This window comes from Rattus rattus, chromosome 9, assembly GCF_011064425.1.
Source record: "Rattus rattus isolate New Zealand chromosome 9, Rrattus_CSIRO_v1, whole genome shotgun sequence".
Lineage (NCBI taxonomy): Eukaryota > Metazoa > Chordata > Mammalia > Rodentia > Muridae > Rattus > Rattus rattus.
The window spans coordinates 61,492,663-61,510,249 of NC_046162.1; the positions used below are offsets into that span (position 1 = coordinate 61,492,663).

General features: G+C 54.6%; 1 protein-coding gene across 6 annotated transcripts in view; it reads right to left on the minus strand.

Moving 5' to 3' along the window:
- Positions 1–29: 29 nt before the first annotated feature.
- Hdac5 (histone deacetylase 5) overlaps positions 30–17,587 on the minus strand; it is a 34,733-nt gene continuing 17,175 nt past the window's right edge. For 4 of the 6 annotated variants that reach the window (XM_032911979.1, XM_032911978.1, XM_032911977.1 and 1 more), the window contains 24 exons: positions 11,268–11,527; positions 11,035–11,179; positions 10,834–10,948; positions 10,104–10,234; positions 9,796–9,942; positions 9,595–9,707; positions 9,134–9,265; positions 8,729–8,951; positions 7,012–7,223; positions 6,511–6,789; positions 5,696–5,867; positions 4,862–4,995; positions 4,427–4,547; positions 4,065–4,114; positions 3,795–3,902; positions 3,296–3,351; positions 3,085–3,172; positions 1,976–2,095; positions 1,629–1,726; positions 1,348–1,466; positions 805–938; positions 515–599; positions 240–405; positions 30–151 (listed from right to left, as the gene is read on the minus strand). In XM_032911979.1, the coding sequence (XP_032767870.1) occupies positions 112–151; positions 240–405; positions 515–599; positions 805–938; positions 1,348–1,466; positions 1,629–1,726; positions 1,976–2,095; positions 3,085–3,172; positions 3,296–3,351; positions 3,795–3,902; positions 4,065–4,114; positions 4,427–4,547; positions 4,862–4,995; positions 5,696–5,867; positions 6,511–6,789; positions 7,012–7,223; positions 8,729–8,951; positions 9,134–9,265; positions 9,595–9,707; positions 9,796–9,942; positions 10,104–10,234; positions 10,834–10,948; positions 11,035–11,179; positions 11,268–11,527 (3,248 nt within the window). In that variant the 3' untranslated portion in view covers positions 30–111. Of the gene's footprint in view, positions 152–235; positions 406–514; positions 600–804; positions 939–1,347; positions 1,467–1,628; positions 1,727–1,975; positions 2,096–3,084; positions 3,173–3,295; positions 3,352–3,794; positions 3,903–4,064; positions 4,115–4,426; positions 4,548–4,861; positions 4,996–5,695; positions 5,868–6,510; positions 6,790–7,011; positions 7,224–8,728; positions 8,952–9,133; positions 9,266–9,594; positions 9,708–9,795; positions 9,943–10,103; positions 10,235–10,833; positions 10,949–11,034; positions 11,180–11,267; positions 11,528–16,264; positions 16,455–17,587 lie in introns of those variants that run through there. The other 2 variants (XM_032911981.1, XM_032911976.1) reach the window with 2 other exon arrangements.

Genomic DNA, 17,587 nt, shown 5'->3' on the forward strand with positions numbered 1-17,587 from the left:
AGGCTGAGAGACCCACGCAGCACACGCTGTTGAATGTGTGACTTTTCGTTTTTAATAGAAAAAATAAACAAAATCACAATGATGAAGCCCAGAGGGAGGGGGGCCGGGGTGTCACAGGGCAGGCTCCTGCTCCATGGGCTCCTCGGCTGGCCTGTGGGGACAGGGAGAGCACAGGGAGAGCACTGAGTAGAGAGCATTCCCTTCAGCCAGGGGAGAGGGGTGGGAGGGGAGATGCTTACCGGGGGCTGTGCTCTTGAGTGGCGGCAGCCTGGGCCTGCTCAGCCCCCATGGAAAGCAGGGCCATGGCGCTCACAGTCTCGGCCTCCTCTTTCTCACCCGTCTGAGCCTCCCGCAGCGAGCAGCCCAGACCAGTGGCAAACCTCTGTACACAGCTCCAGTGTTTGCCTACGCAAGAGGGACAGGCGGGTTCAGGAAGAGCAGACATAGCCTGCTCCCATAAGCTCTGCCCCCTGGGCAGGTTGAGGTATGAGCCCCTCTGCCCCTCCCCACGCACTCTGGATCTCGATGACTTTCTCTAGTGTGGCAACTGCATTGACGCTGGGCTTTTGCTGCAAGACTGCTTCATCCAAGGGCTGCAGCTGGCAGAGAAAGAAGAGCAGGCTTAGAGTGGATGAGGAGCGATGCTTAGCTCTCCGACCAGCCCTACTCAGCCCAACATTCCTGTGCTGGCCAACTACTCTCAGACCTAGGCAAACCCTTGGGGCCGCTTGATCCTGGGAAGTAGATGTCCCTGCTGACCCATCAGTCTCCACCCGCTGTCCCACCTCTCTGTCTCCCACTCACCTCCACGCTGAGCAGAGCCGAGACACAGGCCTCAGAAGCATCACAGATGGCGGTCAAGTCATGACCTCCCTCCAGGGCCAGCACCACCCGGCCCCCTGCCAGTGTCATGAGCTGCCTGGTCAAGTGGCCAAAACCTTTGCACAGGAGTAAAGAAAGAAGGATGAATAGTAAATTGTATCAAAGAGAAAGAAAGAAGAAACAAGCAAACATCAAAAAATGAGACGAACAGCACAAAAGCTGACAGTGTTGTTGAGCAACGCGCCTACAATGGAGGTGATATGTCAGTGAGCTTAATGGAGAACAGGCTAATGTGGAATGTGTCTGGATCCTCTAAGAGCGTCTCAGGAAGGTCAAGGCCAGAGAGCTCCAGTGGAAGACACTTTGTTGCTGCTCCACTTCTGCCTGGGGCCCACACACAGGGCTGGCAGAGGGGTGGGCAGACTTTGCAAGATGGCGCCAAGCCTTGCTCCCTGTAGTGCCAACTTTTTCCCTGTCCCGTGTACCTCAGTGTTCCACACCCTCCCAGATCCCCAGTAGGCTCACATCTGGCGGTGACAGAATAGCCACCCAGCGGAGACAGATGTCCTTCAACAGCATCAAACCCAGCGGAGACTAGGACGACGTCGGGTGAGAACTCGTGGGCAATGGGCATCACCACTGTCCTGTAAAAGGATGGCCCAAGCTGATGCCAGCAGAGGCTAGGCGGAGCCTCGCCACGCTCTGTTCTCCATGGAGGCCATACCCCTCCAACCACCCCAACTGAGTGTCTGCTGCCCCTGCCAGCTCAGGGCCCCACCCGGCCTTTGGCCCTTCTCAGTCCCCACCTGAAGGCTGTCAGGTATTCCACATCTCCAATGGGGGGATCCACACCTCCTGTCCACGCCACATTTACGTTGTACCCCACACCTGGCCCTCCACCAACCTGGCAATAAGGTAGGAGAGGTTGCTATCACTGCCTGGCGACCCCAAACACTGCCCCCACCCTTGCCTCCAAGGTTTCACTCCCTTGACCTCTGCTTTGCCCAGTTGGCAGTCAAACCTGTGTGGCCCTGCCACTGGGAGCCCTCCGAGGCCACGGGGACCAGCACCACGAACAGATTTCTGTGGTTTCCTGCCAGGTCCTAGCCTGTTATGTCCCAGAAGGACTCGAAAGGAGGCCTAGGAACCGTACCTCTTCAGGAGCCCCGGAGCCTGGAAAGAAGTTCCCATTGTCGTAGCGATGCAAAGAGATGTAGAGCACGGAGGGGTCATCGTAAAATGCTTGCTGGGTGCCATTGCCGTGGTGAATGTCCTGATGAGGGGAAAGAGGACGGTGCTTTGGGCAACAGTCTAAGCTCGAATCCAAAGCTTAGCATGCCAGTGTTCCCCACCCACCCTACCATTAGGTCTGAAGACGAGCCCACCAGTGGCTCCGGGGCTGTGACACTGAGTCCAGGCTCTACAGCCATGGGATGAATATGGTTTATCTCCCTGCAGAACCCATTCCACTGAAGTGCAAGGGAAACTCAGGCTGGTAAGAAATTTAACACAGGCAAATAAATTCTAAAGCAGGATCCAACATTGACATGAATTTGCTTTATTTTCGAGACAGGATCTCACTAGACAGTGCAGGCTAGCCTCGGACTCCTGAGTGACGCGGTTATAATGGTGCGTCACATCCGAATACACCAGTTTCTAATCCAAAAATTGAGTCTCAAGACTTCTACCCTCGCCGATCAACTGCGTAGTGATCCTTGGAGCCCACTAACCGGTGTGTGCACTCTCCCCACCACGATGGCAGAAGGTGGGGGAGCACCCCAGCCTCAGGGTGGAGGAAGTGTGACATCGCAGCCAAGTAACCCAGTGTCTTCACTAAGAGAAATGGATGACTACTTTGCAGTACTAGGGGTGGCTAGAAGCAGCTCAGTGTCAGGTTCCTGGCATACAGTGACCCCTACGGGAAGGGCAGGGAGGAAAATGGATTCTGGTAATACTGGCAGCATCTCTGTCCCCACAGCTCATGGTAAGAAATTGCCTGGCTGTTGGAGGCTGCTAGTGGGAATACAGGGTAAATAAGGCTAGAAACTGGGGTCTCACAGAGAGGAGCCACCCTACTGGAATAAAGGACCCTCCTGATGATAAAGCAGGAAGGATATAAGGTTATCAATCTATGAGGCCAAGGACTAGGTCCTAGTGCCACCCAGAAGTGCGGTGGGCTGCCCAGAGGCAGGGCACTTCTGAAGGCCATCACTGCCACAGCTCTGCCCTTCCCTGCCCAGGCATCCCAGCCCACTTTCCTACCCAGTCCACGATGAGGACCTTGCCCACGCTCAGCTTCTGCTGCAGGAGTTTAGCTGTGATGGCTACGGAGTTGAAGAAGCAGAATCCCCTGAGGGGTGTGGGGAGGAGAAGAGAGCAGGGAGTTCAACTTGAGTGATGTGAGGTTTGCTTCAAGTAATAGACGGGAAGGGCCGATGGCAGAGGGCCAGGGTCAGGGCAGAGTGGTACTCACATGGCTGTGGACTCCTCAGCATGATGTCCTGGGGGTCGGATGATGGCAAATCCATTCTGAAGTACAAGCGGAAAGACAGCAGTCAGGAAAGCCATGTGGCCAGGGACAGGATAGACAGACTCAGGGGAGAAGCACAAGCCAGACAGTGATGGGAAAAGAAATACACTTCTATAAACACCAGCTGCGTGAGTACACACACACACACACACACACACACACACACACACACACACACACACACACACACACACACACCCGGCAAACAGCTGTCTCTTCCTGCAGATAAACACAGGAGTCTCTGGCATTAGTGCCTACTTGGTCTCCCGTGACCCTCACAACCATGGCTGACCCTGCAGTTTCTCCCCATCTTAGCACTCAAGACATAAAAGTTGCAAGGGACAGTGTCTCGCTGAAAGGAAGTCAATGCTGCCCCCAAACATCTGCTCCTGAAAACATCCGGACCCAGCCAAGGAGTCTGGAGGCCGTGGTGTATCCTTACCTTGAGCTCTCCTGCAGCCACCTTGAAGGCCAGCTCCACCAGGCAGCCCACTGCCATTCGCACGGCACTAGAGGAGTGCATCTCGTTCCACACAGTGTCACTGTCCACCTGCAGGGGCAGGAGATCGGGCTTCAGTGTGCCCTCTGCGGGGGGGAGGGGAGGAATGGGAGTGGGCACCAGAGAGCAAGCCAGCAGCCACGGGGATGGGGGAGGAAGGGGCCAAGCCAGGAAAGCCACTTGCCCACTCCCATTCCCACATATCCAACTCACCCCAATGCCCCCACAAGGCAGCATGGCGTACATCTTCTGGCTGATGGGGCCTGCGGGGAAGAGAGAAAGAAATGCTCTGAAAGGTATCCCACTTGCTAGTTGGCATGGACTGCACGGTCTATGCCAGCTTAGAGCCTCTAGCTCCTGTTCTGGGGAGATGACCAACCTCTAGAAGCAAATTACAAACCAGCTACCACCGTCAGGTCCACCCTTATGCCTGATGCCCTACCGCACGGTGGTCAATCAGTATCTATGCTAACGGCACCCAGTAGGACCACTGCCTACTCTGGCTTGGTGGTCTTTAGGACAGTGCTATCACGCTGGGACTGAGGGCACATGTGGGACCATGTCCTGTAGCTTACCAAGCAGCTTCTTACTGTCCAGCTTCTGCCGGTTAAGGGGACTGGTCCCATAGAGCAGGGTGTGGTACTCAGAGTGTACGGTCTGGATTTCATCCAGTGTGGCTTTACGACCCCGGATCCGCTGCCAGAGGAGGTCGAGAGAGGCCAGAGAATGTTGACAAGGCTCAACTCTCTTGACAACTACAGTCCAATGCTCACAGAACCAACTTGCAGGAGAACTAAGGGATTTGGAGTAACTATGCCCTGGCCCTGGCAAGACCCTCCTCCCCTACTCCAGGACTCTTCCCCAGGTTAGCTGGGGACCAAGAGAAGCAGAAAACAAGGGATGGAACTAAGGAAGTCTCAGAACTGATGGGAAGGCTGGGGTGTGGGAGGGGCTTTGCCGGGAGGGGACTGCTCAGAGGGAGGGAGGCTGAAGGTAGGGGGGTCCCTCACCTCACACTTGCTGAGCAGACCAGTTTCCTGCAGCCGGGACCAGATGCTCTGGATGCGGCCGGCGTGCTCTGGGTGCACATGTGTGTTTCCGCACATACACTGATGCTTCAGCATGAACGTGTCATAGACCACACCTGAGCCACAGACGCTTGTGTCAGCCAGGACTGTTCTGAACCCTAACCCACACCCTGGCTCTCCTAGCTACATACCCACCCTCTTTCCTCTCCTCAATTCCTCTCTTTAAACACAGCCTGGCTGCCACTGGTCCCAATCTCTGACCTCTGCATCCCCTCTACTGTCCCTAGGGTATGTTCCCTCTTTCCCCAACATGCTGGCACGTGGACTGTTCCCTACTGGCGAGATAAAGTCATCCTTAGCAAGTCTGCCCGGTCAGAACCCAGCATGTGCAACTTTTTGGGCAAAAGCCTTCCACATTCTACTGAAACCTACTGTCAACCTTATGGGGGGGGGGGCGGATAGGAGGCTGGAAGAGCAAAAACTGAGACAATGGATTCTACCCAAGGCTCCAGGACTTGTGGGAAGACGTGCAAAAGCAAATGTCCTAGGTGGGGAGTGGGGAGTACAGAGAAGGCAGTGCTGCCCCAGGGAGCAGGAACAGGCTGCCCACCCTCCGGCTGGGAGAGAATCTGCTGCTGCTCCCTCCCATGAATAGCTGAGGTACACAGGGAGAGATGAAGACCCCTCTTCCCTCCGTGCAGTGTTGGTAAGGATCTGGGAGAAGAAAGCACGCCGTCTGGGCGTGGGGGTGGCTGTGGTAACCGTTAGCCCAAGTAGGTGCACGGGGAAGGACTGGATGAGCAGTGTTAGGCTTGCCTGTGGTGAAGAGGTGCTTCACCACAGTGGGTTGGTCTGTGGGGCTCTTCATGCTCCCAGGAGCAGCAGGTGAGGACTGGGTGCGGCCCAGGGCCTGGTGAGGCACAGTGGCCAGGCTGAGGGGTGCCTGGTACACCTGGAGGGGCTGTAACTGCTGGGCATCTGCGAACAACTGCAAAGGAGTAGGAAGAGGCCTGTGTAAGGCTCAGTCTGGGTGGGGCTGAGTACAGGGCCCTTTCAGCCTCCAGAGGGCCCCAAGTTTCCTCCTTCCATCACTTCCTCCCACCTGCTCCCTCCAGGGACAGGAGCCGCTCCAGGCTTGCTATCTCCTACAGGGAAGATGGGGGATGTGATGAGTCACCCCAAATAGTAGCATTGAGGTAAGAGGCTTCGAGGGGCGGGGGTGGGTGGGGGCGGGATGAGTCAGGCCTGAGGGCTTGGGGCTGTGTCCGCAATGAATGGAGCGCACCAGGCTCAAGGCGCACTGTAGTAACAGTGGGGGCGTGTGTGTACACATGCACGCAGAGACCAACGCACAACCAGCCACGCAGGCACAAACGCAGACACACACAGACCATGTGCACCCAGGCACACACAAGCACAGTCACACGGTTAAAAGACCAGGGCAGTCACAAAGGGAGACTGACAGACAGGCCCAGCTCAGAGACCACACAGGAGCCCCTCCCTCTCCCTCCTGGTCTCTCCGTCCCTCTTTTTCTTTAGAAAGCTGCTCAAGGCCTGGCCACTACACCACTGGGGACCGACAATCAAGAGTGGAGATCAGAGAATGAGGAAAGACGGTAGGTAGGAGGTACCTTTTTGTAACCAGCACTGGACTCCTCCAAGTCTGCGCCCTCATCAGGACCACTCTCGCCATCCTCATCCTTGACCTGAATGCAGTCCTCCTCGTCCTCCTCCTCATCCTCTTCCTCTTCTAGATCTTCCTGGGTGCTCTCGCTCTCTGTAGAACCTTCCCGGGGCATGGTCAGGGCCCCCTCCCCCAGCAAGGCCTCCTGCTGTTCCGTCAGCTCCTCCTCAGTCTCTTCAGGGTGGGTGGTGGGCTGCCTTGACAGCTCCCCAGTTTTGGTAAGGATCTGAGAGAAGAAAGCAGGCCGTCTGGGGATGGCCGTCTGGGGATGGCGTCGGCTGTGGCAACCTTTAGCCCAAGTAGGTCTACTCCCTTCTCCCCCTCTCCCAGCCAGGATTCTAGGTGAAGTGGGAACCGCGAAGCTCCCTGCTTCCCAGGCGCCCCCATGTGTCTTGCCAGCCTGGGTCACTCCTGGGTAGGCCAGGAGTCGCAGCCTCTCTGGATGTACCTTGCCCAGCTGCATCTGCTGCTGCTTCTGCTTCTCTAGGAACTGCTGGTGCTGCTGCTGCATAACCAGCTGCTGCAGGGCCTGGGGACTCTGCGGCAGTGGCGAGGACTGAGTACGGCTCAGGGGTCGGTGCCTCGGGAGCTTGCCCACTGTCCTCATGCTGGTGGCCACACGTTCACCCGTCACCAGTGGGGACTGCCCATGGAGTGGCACTATGGAAGCAGAGAAGGGGAGTAAGCACTATTTGGGGGGGCGCCCTGTCCCCGAGGCTGAACCCCATTCTCTCTCCTCCTTATAACCTAAACAGTGAGCTCAGAGCCACTGGCACCAGCAAGCCTCACCTTTCTATCTCTTTAGTTTGCCAGACACAGGTGGTCCTGGGCTCACCACATGGGGACAATGACTAGTTCTCTCCCATTGCAACAAAATATCCCTGCCCACAGACTTTGCAGATCCTACCAGGCTGAGGAGTTCTAGGTCAAGGAAACCCTAAGCACGTTGGTCCTTAGCACGCTGGCCGGCGGTACTAAGGGCCAACTCCCTCATGCTGTCCACCATCATTGCCATGGACCATATGTGGTGGAGCCCTGGAAGCACAGCTTAAATTGGCATGTGCTACCAGCATGAAACATACATGGAATTCCAAAGCGCAGACACAGAAATGACAATATTTTGGATAGACGTTAAATATTTATTATTAGATTAATTCCACACATTTCTTTAAGAAAAAAAAAAATGTTGCTGGGTCGGTGGCACCTAGATTTAATCCCCGCAAACTACAGGTAGATCTCTGAGTTACAGTCTAGCCTGGTCTATGCGGTGAGTTTGAGGTCTGCCAGGGCTATATAATGAGACTGTGTCTCAAAAAGAAAAAAGAGAAAGAAAGTGTGTGTGTGTGTGTGTGTGTGTGTGTGTGTGTGTGTGTGTGTGGCGTCTATGTGTGTACATATGTGTTCATGTATGTGCGTGCAGCAGGGCATATGGAAGTCAGAGGACAGCCTAGGATGACAGTCCATGCCTGCTACCTCGTTTAACCCAGCATTTCTTACTGTTTTCTGTCATGTGTACCAGGCCAGCGGGCCTGGGAGCTTCCAAGGATTCTCCTGTCTCTGCCTCTGCCTCACTGTGGGAGTCCTAGGAATACCAACTGGTGCAGCTGTGCCTGGCTTTATGTGAACACAGGGGATCTGAACTCAAGTCCCCCCAACTGGTGTGGCAATCACTTGACCCAGTGAGCTGCCTTCTAAGCCCTCTATAAAAAATTTTAAATGTGGCTATTAGAAAGTTCTAGGTCACATGTATGGTTTGTAGCTGGGGTCTATTTTGTGTCTGTAATCCCAGCACTCTGGAGGCTGAGGGAAGGGAACAGCCATGAGTTTGAGGCCAACCTGGGCTACACAGTGACACAATGAGTCAAAACAAAGCAAATCAAAAACCTTAGCTAAATAAACAAAATATGGCCTGCACGACTCTTTCTGGCCAGCTCTGCTCTGGGATGTGAATGAACTCGGTAATAGCGACAAGGTCTGTCAACTGCCTGGCACACCAAACATTGGTACCTGATGCTTTCAGAATGTGGAAGAAATCACTGATATGGCTGATGGTTGTGGCAGGGCTGGAGAGTATCCCTGGCTCCTTTTCCCTAAGAGATAGGCCTGACTTGAGACCCCCATGAGAGCCAAGCACCCCTTCCCAGGCGCACCGTTCGCTTACTCACCCGCTATGAGCGTGCTCTGTTGCCGGGCCTGCTCCAGCAGCAAAACGTGCTGCAGCAGGGAAGCGTGCCCATGGGGGCTCGTGTCGCCCTCCAGGGCCACTCCCAGCAGGCAGCCAGGGATGGAGGATGTGCTCATGAACTTGCCGGTCAGTGTGCTGCCCTGCCGCAGGGACTGAAGGGCCTGCCTCTCAGCCTCCTGCTGTGTCGACAGCTTCGGGGAGGCCTGGTGAGGTTGGAGGGTGATTACAGATAAGGCACAGACTGATACTGCCCCTGTGCTGCCAACTCTGACCAGCGTCCCTCAGGAGCTCTCTGCCCTCCCGCCAGACCGGGTCGCACAGTCTCAGCTCCCTTAGGGCCTTGGGAAGGTCAATGTCCTAGCTAGGATACGTGCCCTGTACTTACGGTGAGGTGCGAGTTGGTAACAGTGACAGTGGCCTGCAGCCCTAGGGAGATGTTAGGCAGAGAAGGAGACGTGTAGAGGCTGAACTGGTTTGGGGAACTGTCCAGAGGGAGGGCCCGGTGCTGGGGGAGCATCTAGAGGAGCATTTGGGAGAGAATATGAAAACGGGCAAAGGAGAGTCAGTCAAGAAGGGCAACGTAGACCAAGGCCAAGGACTCTGATTGGTCTCTCACTCCCTGGACCTGAGCTCCAAGTGGAGGTGACAGAGATCAGAGCCCTTCAGAAGCTGTGGGACAAATCTCTTTTCAAGGCAACACATCCAGGCAAGAACCCTCCAAATGTACACAGAGGCATCTTGGCTGAGCACTCGGCTAGACCAGAAAGAGCCAAACTCCTCCTTCCAAAAGAAAGCAAGCACTTCTGTGCCCCCTACCCGACCCCCGGGCCTCAGTGAGTCCTGTACCTCAGTGGGGATGTTGGGGACTGAGCCAGTAAAGCCGTTCTCAGCGATGGTGCTGTGGGAACTGTTGGGAGAGCTGGGGCCAGAGCCAGGCGCACTGTTACACACGGACGACACTACAGGAGAAGTGGCTGTCACCTGGGCCTGCTTTGAGCCACCCCTCCTCCCAGACCTTCACCATTAGGACAGGACAGGAGATCTTACCCCCAGGCCCTGTGCCTGTGATCTCGACTGCTCTCTTCTTAAAAGTACTAATAACAGTGCCATCCTTTCGACGCAGGAGGGGACTGCTTCTTCTCTCGGCTACCTTCTGTTTTAGCCTTGAACGGACTTTTAAGTTGGGTTCCGAGGCTGGAGAGAGAGTAGCTGGGTTCAAGATTCATCTACAGAGAGACCTGAAGTCCAGCCCAGTCCGGTCCAGGGGAGCTTTGAGCAGCAGTAGCAGCACTGTCTTCTGCATATGCCCACCTCTACCCTAGAAGCCACATTCCTGGGAGCCAGGACTCACGTACCCGTTTTACGGAGGGGAAAGTCATCACGGCTGTCATAGGGCCCAAGCAAAGGCAATTTGTAGGAGGGAGGCGTCCCAGGAGGGCCGCTCTGGGGAGGGGAACTCTGGTCCAAAGAAGCATGATGGGCTCCCCTGGGGGTGGGGTGGAAGCAGATCTAGGTTACTACCAACCCTCTGACCACTTACCCCCCTGACCTGCCACCTGAAAACTAGTCGTTTGGCTTGGGAGATTTTTGTTTTCTTTTTTCTTTTTTTCGGAGCTGGGGACTGAACCCAGGGCAAGCGCTCTACCACTGAGCTAAATCCCCAACCCCGGCTTGGGAGATTTTGTTTAATATATATTGAAACAGGGTTTCGTATAGCCCAGACTGGCCTCAGACTTGCTATGTAACCCAGGCTAGCACTTGAACCCCTATCTATTCTGCCTCTATCCCCTGAGTCCTATAACTATAAATATATGCTACCACAGCCAGCATAGCAAAGTAGAGTTACGGAAAGGTCGCATGGGGGGAACTACCTCCACCCCTACCCCTCATGGAGCTAAGGCTATACATTACAGAGAGAAAAAAATGGACCCTGAGAAGGGGAGGAAGAGACATGGGATGGGGAGCTCCCCTTCTAGAATAGATACAGAACTGTGGTCGCAAGGCAGGGTTCCCCGAGCTGTTCCTATAATCAGGCAGCTCCTGAGCAGGACCCTTCTGTCCGCCCCTGTCCCCCAGAGCCATTACCAGCATTTGGGGTGCTGTGGGAGGGAATGGTTGAGGCCGCCTGGTGTGGGCTCCTTTGACTTGGACAACAGGAATTCCTGGAGCCTCAGCTTTACCTCGGTGCTGGCGATGGCACCTACGGGACAGGGCACAGCTGAGCTGGGTGCCTGGAGCCAGGGGCTGCGGTGTGGTGGGGTCGAGGAACCGCCCACTGGGCCTTACTCTCTTTGCTCTTCTCCTTGTTTCGTAGAATGAGCAGCTGCTGCTCCAGCCGCTGTTTCTCTAGCTCCTCTTGCCGCTGCTGCTCGCGCTGCCGCTGCTGCTCCAGCTCCTGCTGCCTCTTAGCCGCCAGCATCTCCTGCTGCTGCTGCGGTGGTGCAGGAGGGCAGAGGCGGTGGTGAGCCAGGCCCAGGCAGGGTTGTGCCTCGTGTGGGTCCTGAGCCCCCTTTGCTCACCTTGAGGTGCTTCTGCAGCTGGACTTCATGCTGCCGCGTCAGGTGGTCGTGCTGCTTCTGAAACTCGGCAAACAGGAGCTGCTTCTGCAGCTGCTGCTGCTGCTTGAGCACCAGGAGCTCTTGCTGCAGTTGCTGCTCCCGAAGCGCGGGGTCCATGGGGCCTGCCAGAGCCCCCCGAAGCTCCACAGGGCTGGGGCTACCTCCACCTCCACCTCCCATGGAGCTGGGCATGGCTGCTGGCAGCACCGGCTTCACCTCCACTGTGGGCGCAAAACACACAAGGGTCAGCAGGTCCAGCCCCAGACTGCTCTAGGCCATGACAGCCTCACCCCAGGACCCAAGAGACTACCAGAGAGGTCCACTGGACCCTGAATGACATCAGCCTCTCCACTTATGGATTCTACCTTCCACTTTCTTTAGGCGAAGCTGAGGAAACTATGCAACGGGGCTGCAGGTAGGGCCAGCCTGGGATATCTATGCAAGAGTGTGAAGAGTGGTTGCTGACGAGTGGCAGGACTCAACACCGGATACTGTCCCTGACAGTTAACACTAGACATTTTATATGTATGGCTTACTCGCTAAACTGCACAGTGGCACACCAGTTCGAGTCAATTATTATTATTATTACCCATTTTACAGATAAGGAAACTGAGGCAGAGTTTTGAGTAACTTGACCAGACACAGCCAAGTGACTGGAGAATCACGATATGAATCTAATACACTTTCACTCACTGTCCCCTGCCTTGTCCCCACCTAAGAGAGAAACAGAGATTGGACCTGTGGGGACCTTCTGACAGCTTGTCCTCCGTGGCTCTCTCAATCTCATCCCAGTCGGGGCAAACCAGGCATGCTGGGAAGCGGGGGAGCGGGACAGGCATGAGGGTCGGGATAGGAACAGGAGGTTCGGGGAAAGGGGGTGCAGGGCTGCACCAAGCCAGGGACAAGATGGGACTGGGAGTCAGCCTCGCTTCCTCTGGTGGATTATCTCCTTTCAATAGTTTTATTGTAATTACCCTGAAAATGCCGCTATATATAGAGGAAGCCAAACAGCAGCTGTGCTGGGGGGAGGGGGAGAGAATGGGCGTGCAGGGAGGAGGTGGGAGGAGGAGACAGGAAAGGAAAGGGAATCAGACAGGAAGAAGAGTGATGGGGGGTGGGGGGCATAGGGAGGCCTGGAGCTGTGGCAAGGACCTCAGTCTCCAACCCCTGAAAAGAGAAACGTGGTAGAGGGTGGTTCTGAGGTCCGCATGGACACTGGGCCGCAGAACGGGAAAGGTTCCAACTGGCTTATGGGAAGGTTGGGTCTTGACCTGTTGATCTCTGTGCACTGTCCTCTGGCCACTGAATGTCATTCCACATCACTGCCCAATAGTTGCCAGGGCAACCAGGCAAACACTATACCAGGAGGGAGCCCCAAGCCCAACCCACACCCCACAAAGGCACCCGCAGCTAACAGGAAGGGAAAACAGGATACCACTGCCTGGGAAGAAGGAAGTGAGAAAGGCAGTACCAGCTCATCCTTCTTCTCCACTTCTCCAAAGAAAATCCTAGGTCCCTAACTCTAGCCCGGGGAAGCTACACAGGGATAGGAAGATGGTCCCCCAGCAAAGTGGCCCACTGCATCCCTGGCCAAGTGAGAAGACAGAACCCTAATATCCTGATGGTTGCCAGTGCTCAGGGTTCTTCCCACCCCAATCCCCTACACCTGACCCTAAATCGAGAGTGAGAAGGGAAGGGAATGGTAGAGACAAGAAGAGACACAGATGGCCCCCTCCCCTTTAATGAGTCCTCAGAGAACACAGCACTGAAGGGTGTCACCAGGCCAGGGGCAAGTCATCCCACCTTTATGCCTGATGTGCCTGGGAGACCCCCCTTGAGGTGCGTGTGGAGGGATCTCCGAGCAAGATGTCTCTCGGTACCCACTCCTCCCCCAGCACAAGCTGAGCACATTCCTCTGTGGTTTCTCTGTCAGCCACACTGACGACTCTGTGGCCACCAGGCCACAGCCACATCTGCAGGAGTGGCCAGATGTGGCCCAAAGGGTGGAGTCAAACACACAGACATACACAATGCCCCCACCCCCATTCCCAGGAGCACAGTCTCACTTTCCCTCTAGTCCACGCCCAGTCCCAGCACCCACACGAAGGGTGCTCTACAGGAAAAAAAAAAAAAAAAAAAAAAAAAAAAAAAAGGCAGGGTAGTAGTCCGGAGCTGGTGGCCTGCCTCTAGCCTCCCCAGCCCCTGGAGCATTGAGCAAAGCCCAAAGCTGTCTGGAGGGCGAACAGTTCCCAGCCAGAGCTGGCTTCGTCCTGAAACTGATCACTCCAGCAAAAAGTGGGCTGGCTCCTACCTAGGGCTCTCTGCAGTACTACGGCTGCTGGAGCTACAGGCTAGCCCATCGCTCCCGGAAAGAGTCTCAAAGATCCTGGATCCCAGCAGACAACTCTGCCCCAAACTGGAAGGGTGATGGGCAAGGCTATCTTCTCAGGAAAGAGCCCTACAGAAAAATGAGGGGCTCTTGTGTGAGGAAGACCCTCCCACTGCTAGCACTGCTGTGATGCTGGCTATGGGTGCTGCTGTGGGCACCGCAGCCCCGTTGGCATGCAGGTGGCAGGAGAGCCTTGTCGCCATGCAGGCAGGAATCCGGAGAGTGTTAATTTGGGCCAGCATTCATCTTGCCAGGCTCTGCCAGGTAGCAACCTGGCTCCTTTCAGGATGGAAGCCAGGGGAGAAAGGAAATGGGGTCCCCAAAATGCAGTCTGCCTGGCACGAAACCTAGAGCCTGACTGGCCTGGCATCCCCTTTAGGATCTGTGCCCTCTGCCAGCTTGGCAGGAACAGAGCAGGTGACAGCAGCTGCCATTCAAAGGAAGCATTTGGAAAGGGAAGTGGGTGTGTCGGGGCAGGAAGAGGCTCTTGGCTGCCTCCTGGTGGACCTTGGGAAAGCGGAAAGGGTGGGCAGAAGGGTATATTCCATTCAATGAGATGACTGAGCCCCCAAAGGGCCAAGACCACATAGGACAGCAAGGCCCTGGGTCCTTATTTCACCTGTTCCATCCCCATGCAGGCCTCCTGCTGACCTGCATAGAACAGACAGAGACAATGCCAGGAAGAGTACCAAGGTTCTAGGGTCAGGCACTGGCCACCTTCCCTCAGGACTCAGACCCTTGCTCCCTCCAGGGAGTGGCAGGCTTTGGAGCAAACTGACCCATGCTACCTCCATGCAGAAGCCTCAGCCCAAGCATCCAGGTGGGCTGTGCTATGTACCCAGCCATCAGCCTGGCCCTGCCCATACAAAGCTCTGGCTCGGAAGAAACAGATCTGCCTATCTCGTGGGTATAACTGGGCAGAGCTGACACCTTCCTGGCACTTCCTTCTCACCCAGTGGGCCTCTTTCTCCAGGAACCCATCAGCCTAGGAGATTCTACAACACAAGAGATGCCCAGGCCCCTCAGAAGGAGGGACTAATGGGGAAACCATGCCCACTGCCAGTGTGGACTTAGCCTAAGAATAAGGGGGTGAACTGGAGGTTGTACACTATAATCCTAGATACTCAGGAGGCCGAGGCCAGAGGACTGTAAGTTAAAAAATCAGAATGAGGGGTTGGGGATTTAGCTCAGTGGCAGAGCGCTTGCCTAGCAAGCACAAGGCCCTGGGTTCGATTCCCAGCTCCGAAAAAAAAAAAAAAATCAGAATGAGTAGCTCAGTGAGATTCTGCCTCAAAAACAAAATGATACTTTAATCTCAGCACTCGGGAGGCAGAGGCAGGCAGATCTCTGTGAGATTAAGGCGGGCCTGGTCTACAGAGTGAGTTCTAGGATAGCCAGGGCTACATAGAGATGTCTCAAAAAGAAAGAAAGAAAGAAAGAAAGAAAGGAAGGAAGGAAGGAAGGAAGGAAGGAAGGGAAAAGCAAGCAAGCTAGCTGAGGCAGGAAGACTACAGTAGGTTCTAGGCCAGCCTGGAGTACAGAGCAAAACCCCAGTGAGCTCCAGCCTAGCCTGGGCTACAGAATAAAACCCTTTCAACAAACAACAAAAATCATAAAATTCAGTTAAAACAGCAGATTCCAGACAAAGGGGTGTGGTCTCTAGGCAGATAAGGAGCTATGGGCGCACAAGGAACAGGTTTTGACAGTACCTTTGGGAACCAGTGTTCAAAGTAAACAGATCTAACTCTAGCTACGCTAGAACAGGGAGGGACAAACCTTGCTCCTGTTCCGAATAGTCTGCAAGCCACACGCCTCCCTCTCTTGGAGACAATACAAGTCAGAAGTCAGGGAAAACCAGCCCTGACCAGCAGCGAATGCCTTTTACTCTACCAGGGAACCCTGGAGCGGTCCAGGGTTTGAACCCACCTGGAAGACCCGAGTGCTTAGTGTCTATCTCTGAAAGATGCTTCTCCAGGAGCCACTAAGGTGGGAAGGAATCTAAGACAAGGGGGCATTAAACCACATACCACTCAGGACTAGAACAAGGCCTATGCTGCAGTATGAGACTGCGTGGAGCTGTTTTGCCTGGAGGGAACGACATGGTGAAAGGGTCCTTTGAGAACATCTGTTACGGCCCTCAGTGACCGGCTTTGGAAACCATGCTCACACAGAGAGGGCTACACAGAGGACCCCACAGGCTAGGGAGCAGCAGAACAGGGAGCTGAACCCAGGTGACCTGGCTCCCCGCACGGGCAAAAGCGTCTCAGCCTCGCTCCGCTGTGGGATGGCATTCCAGACAGCACAGGTGGAGGAAAGCCCACCCAAGAAGACGGCGCACCGCACCAGTACCCCAGGTAGCCCAGACCTGCCTGGCCAGCAATCCGCAGCTTCTTTAAATGTCTAATTACCTTGTCTGTCCCTTAGGAGGATGGAAAAAAGGCTCTCGTCCCTGTCTTGGCTTTGAGAGAATTTGGAAGGAGGCGGGGAACACGCTTACTCCTCTACCCGTGACGCCGATGACCCCTCCCCACCGAGGACGGTTTCCCATGATCTATTTCTGTGCTCTTACGTGACTAGAGAGGCCGACTGAGGCTCGACAGGTTCTACTGCAATTCAGACGGCATTTCCACATGTGCAGGCTCGGCATGACTCTCACCTAGCAATTTGCACGACTCGTCGAGCAAGCGGACACAATCAGGTAATGGTTATGAGTGAGGGCTTTGGAAGGGATGGCACAGGCTCAAGGCAGCACCACTTGTCAGTCAAGGCTCCAGGCCCCTCCCCATGCTTCCTGCAAGCATCTGCAAAATGGAAGCAGAGCACCTACCTCCCAGGTTGCCAAGCCTGAGAGAATTCATGCTGGGAGCTTGGCACGGGGCCTGGGGAGACGGCAGAGGAGCTTGTCAGGGCTTCCATTAATGGCTCCTGGAGAGTGAGTGAGTGTGTGTGTGTGTGTGTGTGTGTGTGTGTGTGTGTGTGTGTGTGCGCGTGCGCGTGCGCTCTGGTTTTGGCAACCTAACAAAATCTATAGACTACTACTCAGAATGTTTCCAAGGGCTCAGAATATACCACAGTGGCAAAATGCTTGCCCAATGTGTGAGGCTCTGTGTATGATCACCAGCACCATAACAACAACAACAACAACAACAGTAATAATAGTAACGATAACCATGTTTCTAAAGTTCACAAAATAGCCAGGTGTGGTGGTACATGCCTCTAATCCTAGTTCTCAGAGGAGGACTGAGGTCAATCTGAGCTTACAGCCAGATCCTGTCTCAAAAGATCAAAAACACCTCTGCTGAGTTCTAAGCCAGCCTTGTCTACATAGCAAGTCCCAGGCTAGACAGAACTACATAGCCAGACCCTGTCTAGGAAATAAAGTGGTAAAACAAAACAGACAAACAAACAAACAAAAAAACCAGCCAAATAGGATGGCATATACTAACATCGGGAAAGCTGAGGCAAGATAATTCCCAAGTTTAAGTTTGGTAAATTCAAGGTCAGCTTGGACTACATACCTCTCTCTCTCTCTCTCTCTCTCTCTCTCTCTCTCTCTCTCTCTCTCTCTCTCTCTCTCTCCTCTTTCTCTCTCTCTCTCTCTCTCTCTCTCTCTTCCTCCCCCCCCCCTCTCTCACACACACACACACACCTGGGAGATCCAATGCTCTTCCCCGGCCTCCTGGGGCACCCAGGCACTATGCACATGGTACATGGTACACAGACATATAAAACAGGCAAACCGATCACAAAGATAAAGGAGTTAAAATAAATAAAAATATGCTTGTTTGTTTAACCAAAAGTAAAAACACACAAACGAAAATGTTTAGAATTATGTAAGGCCAACTTCACAGATCACTTAAGCTCTGTGGATGCTAGGCTCAGACTCCTGCCA